Genomic DNA, 19,842 nt, shown 5'->3' with positions numbered 1-19,842 from the left:
ATATAAAGCAAAAATTGACGAAACTAAAAAAAACAGATAAATCTACATTCATAGCTGGAGATTTTAAAATACTTCTCTCAGTGATGATCAAGCAGGCGAAGAGAAACCATCAGTGAGGATGCGGAAGTGAATCTGACTGACTTGGGTGGAGTGCCACACCCAACAGCTGTGGACCATATCCTGGGCCACACAGCATGCCTCAACAAATTTTAAAGGACTGAAATAATGCAGTGTGTTCTCGAACCACAAGAGAATTAAACTAGAGAACAACAAGGAAACATATGTTGGGATACTGGGCAATCTCAACAACCGAGGGGTCAAAGAAGAAGTCACACTGACAATTAAAAGATATTTGAACTGAACAATAGTGAAAGCTCAATATATCAAAATTTCTGGGACACAGAACAATTTATACCTTTCAATGCATACTTTGGAAAAAGAGCAAGGTTGAAAAATCAATGTTCTAAGCTTTCATCTAGAAAAATAAGCATATTATCTTCAAACAAAATAGAAGAAAGGATCAAATAAAGGAAACAGCAGAAATCAATGACATAAAAAGCAGATGTGCAAGATAGAAAATCGGCAGTGCCAAAAGGTGGTCTCTGAGCAGATGAGCAAAACTGATAAACTCCTGGGCAGCAGACTGTTCATCGGAGGGAGGGAAAATACAAAATGCTGTTATGCTGCACGATTAGGAACAAGAAGGGGCATCAGCATAGGTCCTGCTTGCCTCAAAAAGAAAGTAAAACGATATTTGGAACACGTTTATGCCAATAAATATGGTAACTTAGGTGAAATGGAAAAACTTCTTGAAAATCACATATTAGCGCAACAAGGAAAAAAATGGAAACTCTGAAGAGTTCTGTATCTATTACAGAACTTGGAACAATCTGAAATTTGGTCCTCTATCTCCCCAGTAGAACGTATGCTCCGTGAGAGGAGGGGCCTCGTCAGTCTTGCTGACCGCTGACTCGAGTGCCTGAATCTCCAGGGTGCCTAGACACTGCAAGAGATAAGGAAGTTCTTGCTGAATGAAGAACGAATGCACCCGCTCCTTACCTAGAACTGGGCTGAGAGAAGTCATAAGTGCAGTAGGTCACATAAGATACAGACAATCTACTCACTTCTTTCAGAACTCTAAATCCTGACCTGAGAAAGCTGTATCACCAGAAAGTGACAGTGGGCCACATTATATATAGTGAACTGCATATCACCTTCACCACACGACACTTTAATGTTAGTGGAGTCCACTACTCAACAAAAGTATCAAGGATACTGTTTATTCAGCTTTCATTGTTGCCTCCATAGGGTCTTAGATGAGAAATTCCTTTAATTTATTGCTAGGGAGAGTTAGTTCCTCTGAAGAAGTGGTAGATATTCTTTTTTCATGCTACTACTAAAAAGCTTATTAGCTTGAAGCTTCGTTATACCAAGCATGTTGATTCTTATTTATTTATTCTTTTTTAAAGACTGGCACGTGAGCTAAGATGGGTTGCCAATCGTCCTTTTCCCCCCCTCTTCTTCTTCTTCTCCCCAAAGGCCCCAGTACATAGTTGTATATTCTAGTCGTGAGTGCCTCTGGTTGTGGCATGTGGGACGCCGCCTCAGCATGGCCTGATGAGCGGTGCCACATCTGCCCCCAGGATCTGAATTGGCAAAACCCTGGGCCCCCGAAGTGGTGCGTGCAAACTTAACCACTTGGCCACAGGGCTGGCCCCTGCTGATTCCTATTATTGGCATATTTGTAATCTTTCATTTCTTGGTGCTAATTTTCCATATATATTTTATCATTTTATTGTATTTTCTTCAGATTCAACCTTGATAAAAACATATATAGATGTTAAAATAATGAAACTATCCGTTTTAGCTGGAGATAACGACATATCAGTCATTTTAGGGTAAGTGAGCTGCATATTAAACAACCTCCAGTCCAGGCGCCTTGCGATGCCTGTTCACACCACTGTCTTGCATCGGTTGGTTCAGCTCTCCCTCACACTGGTTCCCCCAGGCCCCAACCTGAAGGAGCAACTTTCTCTGGGAAGTGGCCAAGGAAAAGGAGACTTGTGGCTCAACCACAACCAGTGCTTAAGCTTCTGCTGATAATGAGCATTGATCAAGACGCACCCAGACCTGGCGTCATGGGATGGGAACACACAACCTCCCTATGAACGGGGGCAGGGTATTCCCAACAATAACACACATGGCACAGACGACATTCTCTACCAAAGAAAGCTGTGATTAACACCAGATAGTGGAGAAACAGCAAGAGTAGCACCTCCCAGGTATAAGATGCTGTACCTGACACTTCAGGATTAATATCTCTAATTCTGACAACTCTTCAAGGTGAGAGCATTTGCTCTAGTTTACTATCAGGAAATTGAAGCATGGAAATATGAAGTCATGCAGTTTACAACTGGCCGAGCAAGAACTCATCCAGTTCTGCTGGATTCCGAGGCCTGAGCCCTCTCCTCTGTATCAGTCTGCCTAGCCTTCGGGATGTGTTAAACACGTGTTTTTTTCTAAAGTCCTTTTTCAACACTTTCTGGGTTTTTTGTTGTTTTTTAGTAAAAGGGAGTTGGGTGAAAAGGGAAAAATAACAATAAGGAATAAAAGCAGAGAGAATTGCTTTCATGCTAAGGATAAAGTTTGTATCCTACATACAACAGAAACAGGTATTGATATATTCTTGGAAAGAAAGATGTTTGTCACAAAATATATTTGATCAATCTTATCAGACCAAAGGCTAATACTTGCAAGAGACTGATACGGCAAGACTGCTGAAAGTGCCCATAAAAATGCACCAAAGAAGAAGGTTTTTGTCACTGAAAACTTCACAGTTCACCTACCAAGAGGATAAATGAACACGAACAGTATGTTAATCCTGACCTAAGGAAATCTATAAGCAATGATGAATAGTGTAAAACTGTCCACAAAGAGAGAAATGAAAGGATTGGGGCGGGTGAGGCTAAATGAAAGAGGACTTCAGGAAGGAAACAAATCTTAAGGACAGAAGGAGACATTCACATCTTCAGAGAATTGTAGTGACTATATTTGAGTAACTGTATGAAGTTATTTCCACTATTTTTGATTTTTTTCTATTTTAGTACTAAATATTTGTTGAAAGAGGGTAAATAATTTGCATTCTTCAATTCATTGTTACATTGAAAAGATGCAAACTGCTCATTCAAGCTTTCAAAGCAATTGATTTTAGTCCAAGGGCTGACTTATTATTAGACTGTATTTGTCTCTTGATGACAAGCCAGCTCTCAAAGAGGCAAGTACTTGATGACGGAGGGAGTGATGAAGTCTTTATAATAAAGACCTGGTTCGCTTTCTGCATCTGCACTGAGATATTCAACAAAGTCAAGAAAAAAGGAAATAATTCTGGAATTATTTCTAGCTCAAGAGCACCTACTTTCCATCAAAGAAGAAAGTGAGCTCCAGTCAAGTTCTTTCTATGGAGGTGTCATCTTTCCTTCTTTGTGATATAAAAGCCACGATCCTTTCCATGAGACATACAAGTAATTAAATTAGAATTTATGGTTCTTTACGTCTCTAGGATATTTCTGAAATTATCACTCATAAAATAACTCAGAGGCAAAGCAGGACTGCATGAGAAGAAAACCGGTGCCAGACCACACTGTCTTTCTGATCAGGAGATGGGGAAGCCCTCTCTTCAATTCAGACTCCTTATTTGTATATAATCCTTATGATTATAGGAAAGTCAGGAAGAAAATAAAAGAACCCCAGATTCTATCTTCTTCGGGTCCCTTTACTATTCACATATTTTTTTTCCAAAAAAAGAGCATCATGCTATTTTTATAAACTGTTTTTAATTTTGATTATGATATCATGATGCATGTTACTATTAAATATTTTTTTAAAACCACAATTTTCTTCTGGTTATATACCTAAAAGAATTGAAAGCAGGGAACTCAAACAGATATTTATACACCCATTTTCACAGCAGCACTATTCCCAATAGCCAAAAGGTGGAAACGACCTAAATGTCCATCAAAAGATGAATGGATAAGCAAAATGTGGTGTATACATACAATGGTATATGACTCAGCCTTAAGTAGGAAATTCTGACACGTGACAACATGGATTAGCCTTGAGAACATCATGCTAAGTGAAATAAGCCAGTCACAAAAAAGACAAACACCATATGATTCCACTTACATGAAATATCTAGAACAGTCAAATACATAGAGACAGAAAGTGGAATGGTGGTTGCCAAGAGCTGGGAGGAGAAGAATGGGAAGCTGTTTAATGAGAATAGCGTCTGAGTTTTGCAAGACGAGAAGAGCTGTGATGGACAGTGGTGGGAGCACAGCAATGTGAATGTACTTAATGCCACTGAACTGTACACTTAAAAACAGCTAAAATGGTAAGTTTTACATTATGTATATTTTTACCACCAACTCCCCCAACAATTTTGAATGAATGCTATTCCCTCTCATGGAGATGTTATCCTTCAGTGGATATTTTCCCCACTGTTGGACATTTAAATTTCTTCCAATTTTTTGTTACCAAAATTCAGCATAGTGAACATTGTTGTAATTTCTGCTATTTCTTTAGGATAGTTTCCAAAGGACATAGCTGGGTGTAAGAACATGAATTATTTCAAGGCTCTTCTTACATAATACTATAATTAATAATGCAGAATTGCTTTCCAGAATTCACATTCCCCAGAGCAGTATAGAAGATCGACTTTCACATTGCACTTATGCCAAAATAAAGTATGCTCATCTCTTCTCATCTTTGCCAACTGATAACACCAGGAAAGCCTCGCTCAGGATTCTAACATGCACTTACTTGATGCTGAGAGTGAATAGTTTTCACGTGTTTATGACCATTCTACACTTAGCCTTCTAAGGGCTGCCAATTCTCAAATTAAAATGCAAAACTCATATTCTAAGATGGCTGAGAAGATGGGAGGAGACACACTTGGGAAAGCTCTGAAGAGGAGGCAGAAGTGGGGCCAGAAGCTTACACTTAAATCTTTAAGGATTTGGAGAACGGAAAAGATTTAGGAGGAAGGGAGTGACAGCAAAACGTGGGGAATATATAAACATTTAATAAAAGGGAAGAGCCATGTTAGCAGTTATGGTCGACCTATTCAACAAAACGGATCCACGAAGATGACTCTGCAGGGCCAAAGAATTCCACGTTGTTGAAAAACTCCACAAGCAATTCTGATGTTCCACCAGGCCCGGAATGACGGCTTTGGTTCACTGAGTGAAATCGCTCCTGTTCTCCCATACTCTCCTTCCTTTTCAGCAGAATGCCTGGCAAAGAGCTAGTTCCCTCACTTGTCCCTCTGACAACCCAGTTCAATCCAGCAAGCCTTAGCTGCTCTCCTTAGAGGCTCAATGCTTGTCAGCCGCAATCAGGAAAGCTCCACAGTGACGTATTAAATACTGTCATCCCTGGACTTTGACTCGGTCCTGTCATAACAGAGCTACATCCAATCTATCATCGGTCACACGTGGTATTGAATCAAGGTTGAGGCTGAGACCGGTGTGCCAGGGCGCTTGTGCCAAAGCAACCGAGGGCACACGGTGTGTTTTCCCCAAGTGTCAGGTCATCCTGCAACTTCTGGTCCCTCAGGCGCCATCTATGTCTGGACACCAATGAGCTAGGTTACTAAGAACTCTCAGGCTCTGTGTTCTAAAAACAAAACTCATCAAAATTTGGAAACTCGTCTAACAGACACGGTAAAGGACTAAACAAAAATGATGTCAATGGAAAGATAGTGAGATAAAACTCTGGAAGGAGGGGAGTGGAGATCGAGATGACACAGAGAAGGCTATTTTGAAGCCAAGAAAAGGAAAAAAGGCTAATCTGGAAAAGGGAAAATAGACGTTGGTCTTTATTTGTATGTCGATTGCTTTGTTACGTAACTCTTCCAAAGTAAAGCCAACTCCATTAACAATGTAAAAACCAAATCGTTATTAGGCACACATTACTATTTGAATAGCATGTCACTGACGCAAAAGAAAATTAGTTGATAAGGCAAGGCTGTCGGTTCTTTTCCAAGTTACCATGGAAAAATGGACATATTAATGCTAAAAACACGCTTAATGCTTCTGATTTCCTGGCTATGGATCTTCTCTGGGATCACAACAGGAGAGACACGAGTATGTGCATATAGTACGGGCACCTAATTTCCTTTCCAAGTTCTGAAAATGACTTCCTATTGCCCCCTAAGGAAGAGAATCTCATCATCTCTAAAACCAACTACGAGTTCAAGCAATCACTGCCTGTCCCACGGGACCCCAAGACAGCCGTGGCGTATGAAATTCAAACAAGGTCTGGGTGAAAAGCATACGGAGTCTGTAACTTTTCCCTCATGAGCTGAAATGTTCAGAAAGAGAAAGAAAACTCTTAGGAATATTTTAGGAAAAGGGAAATTTAATCTAGTCAATGTCTATTTGAACATGGGTAAATATAACCATATATAAAGAAACAAAAAATATTTTCACATATTATATACTAAGGATATAACACCAAGTGGCTACTAATTCCAGGACTTTAACACCTGTTGCTTTATTTAATCCTCACAACAGAGCATTCATTCCTCCTGAAGTGGTCAGTCTAAACCAGCTGTAATAACCCCATCCCTCCTTACCAGTGATGTCTGTGCTACTGGGCTGATGAAATACTAGAAGCATAAAGAAATGTAAGGAGAGTCTGGGTAGGTTTTTGTGAGTATATTTTCTCAGTCCTAAGAAAGATACAGGAGAAGACGGCCTCCCTTCCTCTCTACGCCTTGGTGTAGCTAAGCTAGACTGATGCCTGGAACGGCCACGGACACCCTGCAACCCTACGAAGGCCAGCCGGAGGGCACAGCCACTCGCAGCACTAAGGAGGGAACAGACCTGGGCTGACATCCTGAAGCTACCAACTCGACCTACGCCAGACCCAATTTCTGGACTCCATGTTTTAGAAGATACATTTTCTTATTGTTTAAGCTCTCTGGAGTCAAGGTCTTTTGCTACCTGTAGGATGCTAAGGGCATTCTAACTCAGGTGGTAGGTATTCTTCTTATTTTTTAAGGAAGAAAACTGAATTTCCTAAAGGTTAAGTCATTTGCCGAAGATTACATGGTTTCCAAGCAGTAAGTCAACATTTATCTCATGTCAGTCTCCCAAAAGACCGTGCTCCTTCAACAAAACAGCACAGCCATTCCTAGAAATGTCTGTTCCCGGAAATTGCAGGCAAGAGAGCCGAAGATGCAGGAAAAACACCACTGGATCTGAAAAAATTAGATTTGAAAGTTCATAAACCACAAAACATCAAGAAATTCACTTCAGTTCTTTGAGTTTCCATCGGCTCAGCTATAAAATGGGAAGAAAAATGTCAACCCCACCAACTTTACGAGGTACGTGTAAGCCTCTAACAGTCAATAACATACACAAAACCCTGTGTGAACTCCAAAGTTTAAGGGATTATTATTTCTACCTATTGAGCAAAAACCGCATGTAACAAAATGTCCTAAGTAAGTCACGGTGCATATGAATTCAGCATAACTATTTTGTGGTTACGTTTTTTTAGCATTTTCTTTAGGTTAAAAAAGAAACTGTGGACGTGACCTCGGCAGTGAACTTCCAGGGCCCTCCGGCCACAGTCCACAGTATTTCCCTGGGTCATTCCACCCAAGTCTTCACTTGAGAAACTCTGTGGCCTTTTCTTAGGCCTAAATCTAGGCTCTTGGATCACAGTATTTCATACTTTGAAAGCCGGTCGTCTTCCCAGCTTCGCTCTCTCACCTGCTCTTTATCCCACAGCATCCCCAACAATCCCCCAACAGCACTTGTGACAGGCGCCATCACTGCTTTCATTAACTCCTATTTAACTTTATATTGAACAGCTATGATAAAAAGCTACAACCTTTTAATAACTAAAAGCTAAACTCAGTTTAATTACCTAAGGATCATATCTTAACCTGGATTACAGACATTCAAATATAGAAAAAATGGCATTATTTTAGCCATCAGCAAGAGCTTCGATGAGCAAAAATAACTAAAGCAGTGACAGTGAAAAACATCAAATGTTAGAGAACCACTCTTTTTCATACTTAGACCAGCAGGATGTGTTCATTCAAACCACTCACCCTCTGCCCTAGATAAGATTCAACAACCAACGTTTGTTCTAAAAACATCTCACAATTCTGCAAACTTGAAAAATCTAAGCCATGAACTTTTTTCTTATTTTCTATTTCTGCATTCTGAACCCCCAAGGAAACCTCCCAGAAAACGGCCCTGCATCAGAGGTCTCCCCAGAAGTAAAGGGTGCCTGTGGGTCACTGTCCACTCAAGACAACAGAACATGATCCAGGCCGTGGAAAGTGTGTCCAGGGAAGGAAGCCTGAGGGACCACATCCCCACCTCAGCCCGGCACCAGCACCTGACAAAATGCAAACTCAGAGACACTTAATTTTACTTCACTGCCTTAGTCCTGGGGTGTAGTTTGTTATTCCTAAGCTGTGGTCCTTATGGAGTTTCAGTGTAAAGCTCAAACTGTTTCTCAAGCCCGTCGAACTCAGTGAAGTTCACACTCCAAACTGTGTCTCCTGCATTGGGCAGCTGCTGAAATCTCTGCTCAGCTCCTTTGCCTTCCAGCTGCTGGTTTCTGTCTGGCTCCTTTGGGTCTTATCCCACACATGCACATGTCAGGGGTCAGCCAAGAATCAAAGGGGAGTATGTACACAGATTTGGGGCTCTCTCTGTGACTCCTTCATTTAGGTGGGATCACACTCAACTTCCTGGCAGCCTCAAACCGACTCCTCCAGCCAGTAAGACTGGGATTTTCTTCTTGAGTTCTCTCTGCCTTGTGCCCTGCAGAACAGGGCGTGCCCCCAAGGGAAAAGCCACTGAAATGTGGCTCTTACCCAATAAGGTACCCTTCATCCAAGGATCAAAACCTCCCCAGTTTCTGACTACTTTTAGTCACACTTTAGGACATTCAAACTTTTTTTACAAGTGTTTTTCCAATGTTTATAATTGTTACTGGCAGGAGGAGAAGTGCAATAGAAGCTCTTCTATCATTTCCAGAAGCCAGAACCTTGATGAGCAAAAGCAAATGTTAATGCACCCTAGTTTCCCAATTTTTTCCATTTTATGGTTTATGGTATTTTTAAGCCTTGTTTAAGAAATTCTTTCCTATCCCAAAGTCATAAGCACAGTTTGTATATTCTAAAAATATTTTTTGTAAAGTAATTTAAAAAATATTTTGGTCTTCAATTCACTTGGCTTTCACTTTTTGTGCATGGCTTAAAGTGGGGATGCAATTTCATTTTATTTTTACAAGCAGATACACCAATTTCTCCAGCACCATGCCTGAAGAGCCATCGCTTCCGCTCTGGTTCATGAAGAGCACCGTGCCACGGATCCAGTCTCCTGCACATCTCAGTCTGTTCCAGCTCGCTCTCCCGTTCCAGTGTTTTACTTGTCTCTGCCGACACCCAGCCTGCAACATCCCAACTATCGCATCTTCACAGGAAGTCTTGTATCTGGTAAGGCAAGTCCCTCAACCATTCTTCTCCAAAACTGTTTTGCCTATTCTTGGCCTTTTATTTTTTCAAATAAATTTTAGAAGCAATTTGTCAAATTACACGGAAAGCCCTACTGGGGAGAATTAACATCTTTTAAGATATCAATCCTTCTCATCCATTCCCTTGGTATATTTTTCCATTCATTCAGGTCTTCTTTCATGTCTTTCTATAAACTTACATAAATTTCTCACCAAATTATATTTTGCCGTTATCTTATATATTATACTTAAAATAGCTTTTTAAAATTCTATTTTCTTAAATTATATATTTTCATCTAATTTACCCCAACTTACTCTGCCATATTAAATGAATTTCATCAAACCTGTTCACTAAAGCTATAAATTCTAAAGTTTACTTTCGAATACGTAATCTAAAGGATTAACAACAATTTAACTCTCATTTGCAAACAATCTTTTATGTCATGGACTATCAAGCATCGTTTCCTGTATACTTACCAAGAAGCTCCATGGTCTCTACTTTCAGTATCCATGAAATTAGAGTCCAAAAACATGTCTTTGTAGATTCGACCCACGAGGCAGTACACGTCGGAAGCCACCTGCCCTTCGCTCTGCACCAGCGGGATCATGATGTCAAGAGCCTTCATTCTGTCTCCAGGGAGATTTCTCCTAAGGCAGGGGACGAAAATGGCATCATTTCAATCCAGATTACAGAAGCAAGAGAGGCCAGTCAGCTTATTAAAACCTATTTAACGCACTGATCCAAACAGTGAAGTTCGGCAGGACAAAAACAACAATCGGATGTTGAGAGTCCTCTGTAAACCTCAGTCTGACACCTTCCATTCTTATCCTATTGCCTGTCTGCGGGGCCTAACGAGGATCCCTTCTGAAGTGCTTTTCTGATAATGGGGATGAACTTGTACGTAGCCATCCGTCGTCCTTCTGGTTTCCCTCCATTTACGTGCAGGTTCAAGCTGGTGGAGTGAGGTTAGGAATTTGCTCTGCAGCCTTGAATGGGGCAGAGTCAACGAATCCAAACAGGGACAAAACCCCGCCTGTAGGTTTCAATGGCTTTCACTCCAAAACACTGAGCAAACTCCTTCACAGCAATACCGACAAACCAACTTTAACCCAAGAGCCTAATTTCTAGGTGTAACCAATTAATTATGTAAGGAAGCGGCTTTACACGGCTCATTCTAAAGCAGCAAGTATGTATAGACTGTTCTTAAAACCAGATAAAAACTCTTCTAAGAGTTATTTCTTGGACCTTGAAAACATGCTAAGTGAAAGAAGCCAGTCAAAAAAGACTACATATTGTGCGATTTCATTTACATGCAATGCCCAGAATAGCCCAAGCTACAGAGGCCAAAAGTCCGTCAGTGGCTCCCTGGGTCTGGGGGATGTGCGAGGAGAAGGGAGCATAACTAATGGGTTGGGAGTTTCTTTTTGGGGTGACGAAAATGTTCTAAAATTTACTATGTTGGTGGTCACAAAACTCTGTTAATATATTAAAAACCATTGAATCGTACACTTAAATGGGTGAATTGTAAGGTATATGAATTATATTTCAATAAAGCATTTATGAAAAAAAAAGTTATTTCTATTCTCAACTACTACTTTAAATCTTCCTGTCCATGAAATTCCTTTTTTGCTTTGTCCTAAATACCCTGAGTTTAGAATAATGCTCCATACAAATACGCCCCTCAATTCATTATATTCTATTTTAGGAAAGGTAAAGATGAAACACAGATAAAGAAAACTATAAGAGGCTCTTAAGGACTTTCACTTTTCATTTCAAAATAGAATCTAGTCCATTCCATCTTTCAAAAAGAACTCATTTGAAAATCCATTGGAACAGGTAAACTCTGGAGGTCTCATTTCATTCTGTCACATCTAAAGAAAAAGATGTTTAATGAATGGGGAGAGAAAATATACTTTAGTTATACATTTACTGATAAAGTTAGCAAGTTCTATGGTTTGGGTGGATAAAGAAGGGAAGAAACAATGTCTGGTTGACCAGCACGCTGACTGTTTTCTTCACAGGCAGAGACAGGAGGACCCAGCGATGAGGAAGAGGCCTCAGTGTCAGACAGGTCTGGGTCTGAGCCTCGGTTTCATGACATGCTAACTGTGAGCCTGGAAGGAAAGTCACTCAACCTTTCCAAGCTTCCGTTTCTCATCTGTGAAATAATCAAGCCTAAGTGACAATGGCAAGTGCTCAACAGACAAGATGTCCCCTCTCTTTCTTTTTATCATTCTCCACAGTTGTGTTAATTACTCATATATTCAACTCTGTACTACGGAAGAGAACAGCACAACTAAGCTGTGGACAGTTCAGAGCTTTAGGCCTCTCCACGGCCAGGGCAGGGATGGCCCTGGTGACGGTGCACGGAGGTGTGCGCCCTGACGTGGACAGAGGACAGAGGCAGGACTGGAAGCAGCAGCATCAGTCCTGGGCCTGGCAGATTCGTGGATACGTGACCTAAACGGTGGGCAACAGTCTTGATTATAATCAGGTGCATTCAGAACCATCCCAGTGAAAATATTCTCTGGTTAGGAATATTTTCACCCAGCTAAAACTACCCTTCCTCTACTTGGTTAATTTTTGTGTGAATAATCATTTAGTATTGAGCATATTTGCTTGAAGATAACATCATATTCATGTAATATTTAAAAATCTAAAAAAATATAAATAGCAAACACAAACTTCGACAGAGAGGAAAAGGAATTTTAAGAATTTAAATATACAAACAGTGGGGGCCCTTTTTTACTGACACAAAAATCAGCATGCATGCTTCCTATATTTATATGGTTGACATAGAAATATTAATGTTACTTTCTAACAGGGAGTGGTTGCAATGCTACAGCACAAAGATACCCCAGAAAGAATAAGTGGGTTAAAAAATCCCATGTTGGCACATCGTGGAGGGGACTACTTCTGCTCACCTGTTCAGAGCGAACGCATAATGGAACTTCACGTGGTGATGGGAGGCCAGGTCAAAGGTGGGCAGCTTTTCCAGTGTCTCCACCAGCTTCACAATCGAGTCGTAGTCCTTTCAAGCAAGAGGAGAATCAGAGAGAGTTAAACCCCTCGGAGAAAGTTCTGACAACAAAACGCCCCTTGATGCCCAGATTCCTGAATCTGAGAAGAGTATTAAAAAGAGAACGAGAACCCATGGAACGCTTTGAAGAAACTGTTTGTTTTTAAAATTAGGAGTCTGGATTACATGGATAAAAACATTAGAAATACAGAGTTTCCACATCCGACCCCAAAACAAAACAACCTAGCATGATAATGCTATATTGTCTAAATATAGTGGTTTACTTCCCCATGGAGCCAGATTCTGTTACGCAGTGTCCCTTCAATTACTTTCAGGGAAATAGTTTCCAAAATGTCGAGGATGAGAGCATTGACTGAATGTCTGTTATAAGTAGCAGAATGATTCTGTGTCAACGTGAGAAAGCTACTCTCATCATGGGCTCCCACATGCCACACGTCTCCACATGTGTGAGTCTCTGTCTTCCGCATGAAGCTTTACTTGGGTCGGAAAGGCTGGGAATAAGAAACTGGAAGTCGCTTAAATTTTACTGTAAAAGCCTAACAGCAAATCCCCAACTTAGAGAGGATTTCATTCTACTTACCATATTTTTTAAATTTTAAGACATGCCAATAAAAATAATATGATGTTAGTGTGTTTTACATTATATATTTTAAAAGTTATTTTTATAATTAATCAACTGCATATTTCTCGCTTCTGACCAGTAAGGTTGAGCACCAACAATTCCAAGCAATACAATTTCAAGGAGTAAGAGATATGTCCAGAAAGCTCTAAAAATTTCTGCTATTTGCCAAAATAAAGCTTTCATTCATTGACCGACAGGTGGGCCTGAGGCTAACAGAACAGAACAGACTGTCAACGGGTTAGCTATGCATGAAGCTATTTCTTTTTGTTCTTTTAGTGGAAAAAGTCAGACCTTTAACATACCAGTCTTTCACAATCAGTGATGGGTAACTCATATGAGTTTTTTTCATTCATCATAAAATCTCAAAATGGAAAGCTTAGGAGCGTCAATCAAAAATTACATGCAGTAACAGGACTGACTTATTCACTAACTGAAATTCGACGTCCATTCTCCCTCACTCTTCCAACACACTACATAACAAAGACTTTAAGCATCTCTCACCTGGATATCTCTGTAGGAAAGCAACAGATTGATGACAATGTCTGCTGTCAAGACTTCAATATTATCTACTCGCTGACGAATTCTTGCCAATTCAGCTGCCAGTTCTTTACCAGTGTATAAATTACGAGCTTTCCTGATATCATTGAGTATAGATTCCCGGAAATACTGGCTGGTGGGAAAACACACATTTCTAAGAGTTAAAACTAGAAAGGATTTCAATGAAGAGCAACAATTTTATTTGAAAATGAATTGACATTTGCAGCATTAGTAGCTTTCAATTCACTAAAATGCACAGAGTGAACCTCACATATCCAGCATTATTTAAAAATTTGGTGGGAGTCCTATATTTCTTTTAACACTCTGCCTTGCTTCAGAAAGAAATAAAGGTAAAGATACTCCCCGTCAATGAATTTGCCAAGAACTTGCAATGTACTACTTAAAATGCCAATAAATAAATTGTGTGCCTATGATTTTAACATAACAGGACCTGTACTCTCTAACTCAGCATCATCATTTATTAACATAAATGACTGTTCCTAACTAAAATATATTAATGCTTTCAGCAATTTTTCCAGAGTTCTTGCTCATACACTAAAGTCCCTGGACATTTATTCAGATGATGTTTCTGTACTTAATTTGAATGTTTTTTTGCTCTACCATCATTATAATGTAGTTAGCAGTTTTTTGGAGGTTTTTTTTTTTTTTTAATTAATGTTATGATAGATTACAACCTTGTGAGATTTCAGTTGTACATTTTTGTTAGTCATGTTGTGGGTACACCACTTCCCCCTTTGTGCCCTCCCCCCACCCCACCTTTTCCCTGGTAACCACCGATCGGATCTCCTTATCAATATACTAACTTCCACCTATGAGTGGAGTCATATAGAGTTCGTCTTTCTCTGACTGGCTTATTTCGCTTAACATAATACCCTCGAGGTCCATCCACGTTGCTGTGAATGGGCCAATTTTGTCTTTTTTTATGGCTGAGTAGTATTCCATTGTGTATATATACCACATCATCTTTATCCAATCATCAGTTTCTGGGCATGTAGGCTGGTTCCACGTCTTGGCTATTGTAAATAATGCTGCGATGAACATAGGGGTGCAACGGACTCTTGAGATTTCTGATTTCAGGTTCTTAGGATAGATACCCAGTAATGGGATGGCTGGGTCATAGGGTATTTCTATTTTTAACTTTTTGAGAAATCTTTTTGGAGGTTTTTTTGCTGATTTCAAGTTATGCTGTGAAGAAAGTGAAGAAAATGCAACGTGTGGACTATGTGGCATCCATTTTATATACTTAGAGGATATTATACATGTTTTCCCCTGGTTCTTAGCTGTGCAGAACAGCTAAGAAATACTCCATAAAATGCACAAAGAAATGAAGTAGAATAACACTTCATTATCATCACCAAACGGCCTTCTTAGACTTCACCTGGAACTTGCTTGTGCCACCTTCAGAAGCTGAATGAAACGATCCACAAGAGGTAAGCAGATGGGCCCAAGGAGCAGCTCGAAGTTGGGCTGCATGAGCTCCGTGAGCCCCTTCATGAAGCTGCTGTCGCAGCAGTAGACCTTGTTGTGCGGCGTGATCATGTAGGGGACAAACGTGTAGTTCCCGGTGCACACCTGCGGGAGGGAAGGCACAGCACGCGGTGAGCCGCCTGCGGACTCCACGCCAGCTCAGCCAAGTCGCACCTCACTGCGTCATTGCGAATAACAGTCCTGAGTGGGAGGGGAAATCTCGTTTTTCATTTATGACCCACGAAAATGGAAATTTATTCCAATTTCTTTAATTGCTTACTTCAAATAATTAGGACTTGCAGATGATCCAAAAAACAGAATGGCACAGTTCCAATCAATCAATTAAATACTGATACACCATCTCTCAGGGTTAAGTGCCATGATAGACGCTGTAGGAAAAACACAGTTTAAAACTCGGCCTCTGGCCTTCAGGGAATGCAGACCCGAGTCACAGAGATAGAGCGTAACTATATGAAATTACTAAGAGCTGACACGTAAGGGATGCCCCAGTGGCAAGCAACACGGTCAGGGAGGCCAGAACAAAGCTGCTCCGCTCCAGACAACTCTGTCTCAGTCAACGGCTCCATCAACCTCCCATTTACTAAAACTGAGACCCAGAAGTTACCCTTCCATTTCCTTCACATCCATGTCCTAACAGAGTCCTGTCTAGTCTACCGCCAAAACAAATCTCAAATTTGTCTGTTTTCCTCCATCTTCTTGCCAGCACGTTAGTCCATGCCATCAACGCTGTACTTGGCCCTCAGCTGCTCTCTCTGCTTCCACCCCCGCCCTCCAGTCTAGCTCAGTGTGCCTGTCACCTCCTAACAAAGCCAAGGGAGGGGACACTAGTGCAGGCAAAAGTAGAGCTGGGAAGAAGAAAGGGGGAACTGGATGGCACACTGCTGAGTAGGCATGCCTGACCGGAGCTTAGGGCTCAAGGAGGGGAGCCAAATGCAAAGCTGAGGATTTTAAACTACAGACGCTGGGCAGTGGGGATCCCAGAACAACTCAGAGCAGGACAAACATAACCAAAGCTGTGCACGGATGGTCTGGGCAGATAGCAGGACGGATGGAAAGAGCTGAAGAAAATAGGCAGGAAGCTTCAGAGCACGACCAGACAGGCAGAAGCAGTGATGGACAAACGCGCTCCATGTTGAAGAGAAAGAACCATCTAGAACCAGCAACTGGTTACAGACACTGAGAGAGGGGAAGGAGGAGGAATCAGAGGTGACTCCACAGTCTTACACGGGGCTACCTAAAAAAGAATGGGATCATTAAAAAAGCAAGAATTCGGAAAGCAGAATCACATTCAATCATGAACGTGTTATACTCAGGTCAGACAAGGAATCAAACACAACCTGACCTCCAGTTAAAATATGAGAAGAACGTCAAGAAGCTGACAGCAGATTTGCGGGGCGCAGGGGGTACGTCCACTTGTAGAGAGGCTGGGATCTCGGGGGAGCAAGACACTGAAGGGAAAGTATCCAAAAGAGAGTTAGAAATATGGGATTGGAACATAAAAGAGATCCAAGCCAAACAGAGAGCCAGGAACTAACTGGTGTGGCTGAATGTAAGGACATGGGAGAGACTCAAAGGGAAAACCAGAGAGAAAGAGGAAAGCAGAGGGCTGGAAACTGGAATGAGACACATGGAAACTCCACTTATCTCTGTTCCAGGGAGCAGGGAGTCCAGGTTACGGCTCCTGGCCCTATCGGCCTTACGGAGAACAGCAACCACCCCCTCACCCCCAGGACTAAACAAATGAGGGCAAACGTTTATTCAGCGCCTCCGTGTGCCACGGAACAAATGGTCACACATTCTCAACAACCCGCGGAGGAAGGTGCGACTGACCCCATGTCACAGTTGGGACTCAGGTGAGGCTCACAGAGGTCATGCAGCTGGTCTGTGCTGTGTTTGGGACTCCAGCCCAGGGCATGCCCTTCTCTAGAAGGTATGCACTATTGCGAGGGGTCGGGCACCTTCCTGAGTGGCCTTTAAATGCTGGCACACCAACCCTGTGCCTCAGGTCACCTTCCACGGACCCTGCACGAGCCAAGTCACTGCCTCACAGCAAAGGGACGAGAAGTCCCAAACGCCCGTACAGCCAGACTTCATTATGCCGGGCGCAGTGTTCTTTGAGGTCCTTGCTGGAAGTCAGGTCAGGAAGCGGACACTGGACCTGACTTCCACTGAGAGCATGAGGAGAAGTGCCAGAGGATGAGATCTGATTTCCCATCCAGGACATCAACTTGCTCCCTCTCAAGATCTCTTTCGTGGAACCAGAATTGGAAGCCCAGTCAGGAAGGCAGAGAACAAGCACGGCCTGCCTCTAAAATGTCACAGAGACCCCAAAGCATGCCCACCGATCCAGTCCTTTCACCCAGGCCGCCGTCCAGGCAGAGAGAAAGCCAAGGCCACTGAGAGCTTGCTTTCCAAAGCTTCTGGGGTTTAAACTGATGGGGTGCAGAAGACCAAGAGAACCATCAGCCCTGTCTGAGACAAGCGCTCCGACTCGGAATTATGAAAGAAAATGTTTCCCATCTTCTGAGTCGCACAACAACAAACAGACAAAGAGCCAATAAGCCAGAAAAGCGTATCAGAGTTTCGGAATATTCTGCCGCTGCTGCTGGATGAAGCTCTGTACCCTCAGAAGCCTTAACACCACGTGTATTTGTGTCTAAGGCATGAAATATAATACATTATTTATTGAAATACTGGGCACTGGGGAATAATGCATCTGCATAAAACTCATGTGGAAGAGAATGACTCTCAGATGTCTGGGTGTGTGCTGAGTGGTGGAGGGAGAGAGAGGAAAACGAGAGTCCTGCCGAGACCACGGAAAAGCGGATTCCTGCAACGGTCTTCTTCAAACCACATGGATTATGGCTTCAGAATCCTTGCTGAAAACCCAGCAGGGTAAGGTTTTCCTAAGTTCCCGCACCCTTGCACTTTTTAGGGTCTCTTCCCCGTGCCTCTGAGGCAATAAATATTTGTTTCAATTTCCCATTGCTGATGTCCAGACAAAGGGGAGGACGGTGCTGGGCAGGAGGCGCGTGGACGCTGCGAGGCCTGAGGCCAGAGACGGCCGGGGTGGGCAGCAGGAGAGAGGGTGAGGGGCTGAGAGATGCTGTGCTTCTGAAAAGACACTGACTGCTGAGAAAGGCACTTTTTCAAAATGATGAAAACTAATAACAGGGGAACGTTTATTTCCCAAGTTGTTTCACGTGTAACTTAGAGTATTACTGCAACTTCCCCAGAATCTAAAATAACTAATAATCCAAAGCAAATAAAAACCACCACTGTGTGATCAGGAGGACACCTCAGGGCAACAACTGCCATTTACGAATAAGACACTAATTCCAAAATATTTAAACCTGCTTCTTGAGGCGGAAGACCACATTTCCTTATACTTCAAAACACGAAGGCCTGGTCATCAAGTGAGAGCGCTCATCTCTGGCCCATGTTTGTTTTCACGGCTATACAAACCCGCAGCTCAGAATCTAGTCTTATTCTATCTAATTATCTTCACTGTTTCCTTTTTAAATAATGCGAATTCCGTTTTTCAATTTTTAAAAACTACATCAAGGTGAATGTAAGTGCATGTCGAAAATGAATTGTGCTTCTGGGAAGAGATGCCCTCAGCATTCACACACATTGAATTACACGCTCGAAACACTCAGCCTGCGGTCAGGACACCCAGCAGCTTAAGCAGCAGCTTCCTCGGGTCAACGAGAGACCTGCTCATAACATGCAGTATCTGCTCAGCTCATAAACCTGCTTCTCCACGTGTGAAGCCGTCACAGGGCAAGACTGGCTCTTTCCTGCCAGTCAGGTCTCAGAAGACGCCGCCTCCTCTGAAAGACCCTCTGTGACCACTGGACATCACGGCCACCCTCTCTTTAGCACGTCGCCTCTGGGAACTTTCTAATTTGTCTGTTTGTTTATTTGGTTACTCTCTCCCCCAACTAGACTCTGGCCCTTCTCACTTGTCTTCTCAGCGGACAGTTACGAATGTGGCTGCTTCCACTTTCAACCTCCAGGCGAATCCCTCATGGCACCAAGCCCAGAGCCCAGCTCCCAGACGTGTCTGATCAATATTCCTTTGATAAAATCTGCTACACTGAACTGATGCATGAAGCCACAACTGCTCACTTCCTGAACGGACGTGAAGGATGAATTTATAAGGGAAACATTACCTCTGCTGCCCTGAGTCTCGGACCTGGTGAAATCTTAGCCGTAAGTTTCAAAATTTCTGACCTAATTGTACTTACAAGCCTACCATCTGAAATGCAATCACATGCAGGGCTTTATCGAGGATGTTATTTCCACTCTAAGTGACAGAGACACATTCTTTAAGGTTGTAAGCGCTGGCCTACTTTCCCAAATGAAAAATACAACCTTTGGCATAACAAGGCTGATTCCACTATGTAATTTTTCTTCATGCATCTTTAAAATGTTAAGTTTATGTTTATCACTTTTCAACTTCTGTTTAATTCTGTGTGAAGGGGAGGAATTCTGTATTGTGGCCTCAAAGGCAAACGACAAGACTTAGGAACGTAAATCAATCTCAGTAGAGAGAGATGGAGACATGTTTACACACGTCTCTCTGTGTGTGCA

General features: G+C 42.1%; 1 protein-coding gene across 1 annotated transcript in view; it reads right to left on the bottom strand.

The window, feature by feature from the left end:
* MAP3K5 (mitogen-activated protein kinase kinase kinase 5) overlaps nt 1–19,842 on the bottom strand; it is a 201,769-nt gene that overhangs the window by 89,821 nt on the left and 92,106 nt on the right. Inside the window, exons 7-10 of the mRNA XM_046675036.1 lie at nt 15,137–15,330; nt 13,702–13,870; nt 12,463–12,569; nt 10,015–10,185 (exon numbers count right to left, since the gene is read on the bottom strand). Coding sequence (XP_046530992.1) covers nt 10,015–10,185; nt 12,463–12,569; nt 13,702–13,870; nt 15,137–15,330 — 641 coding nt within the window. The remainder of the gene's footprint in view (nt 1–10,014; nt 10,186–12,462; nt 12,570–13,701; nt 13,871–15,136; nt 15,331–19,842) is intronic.

This window comes from Equus quagga, chromosome 11 (assembly GCF_021613505.1).
Source record: "Equus quagga isolate Etosha38 chromosome 11, UCLA_HA_Equagga_1.0, whole genome shotgun sequence".
In the NCBI taxonomy this organism is placed as follows: domain Eukaryota; kingdom Metazoa; phylum Chordata; class Mammalia; order Perissodactyla; family Equidae; genus Equus; species Equus quagga.
The sequence above is the reverse complement of the archived record's forward strand: the minus strand, read 5'-3'. Positions and strand labels throughout refer to the sequence as shown.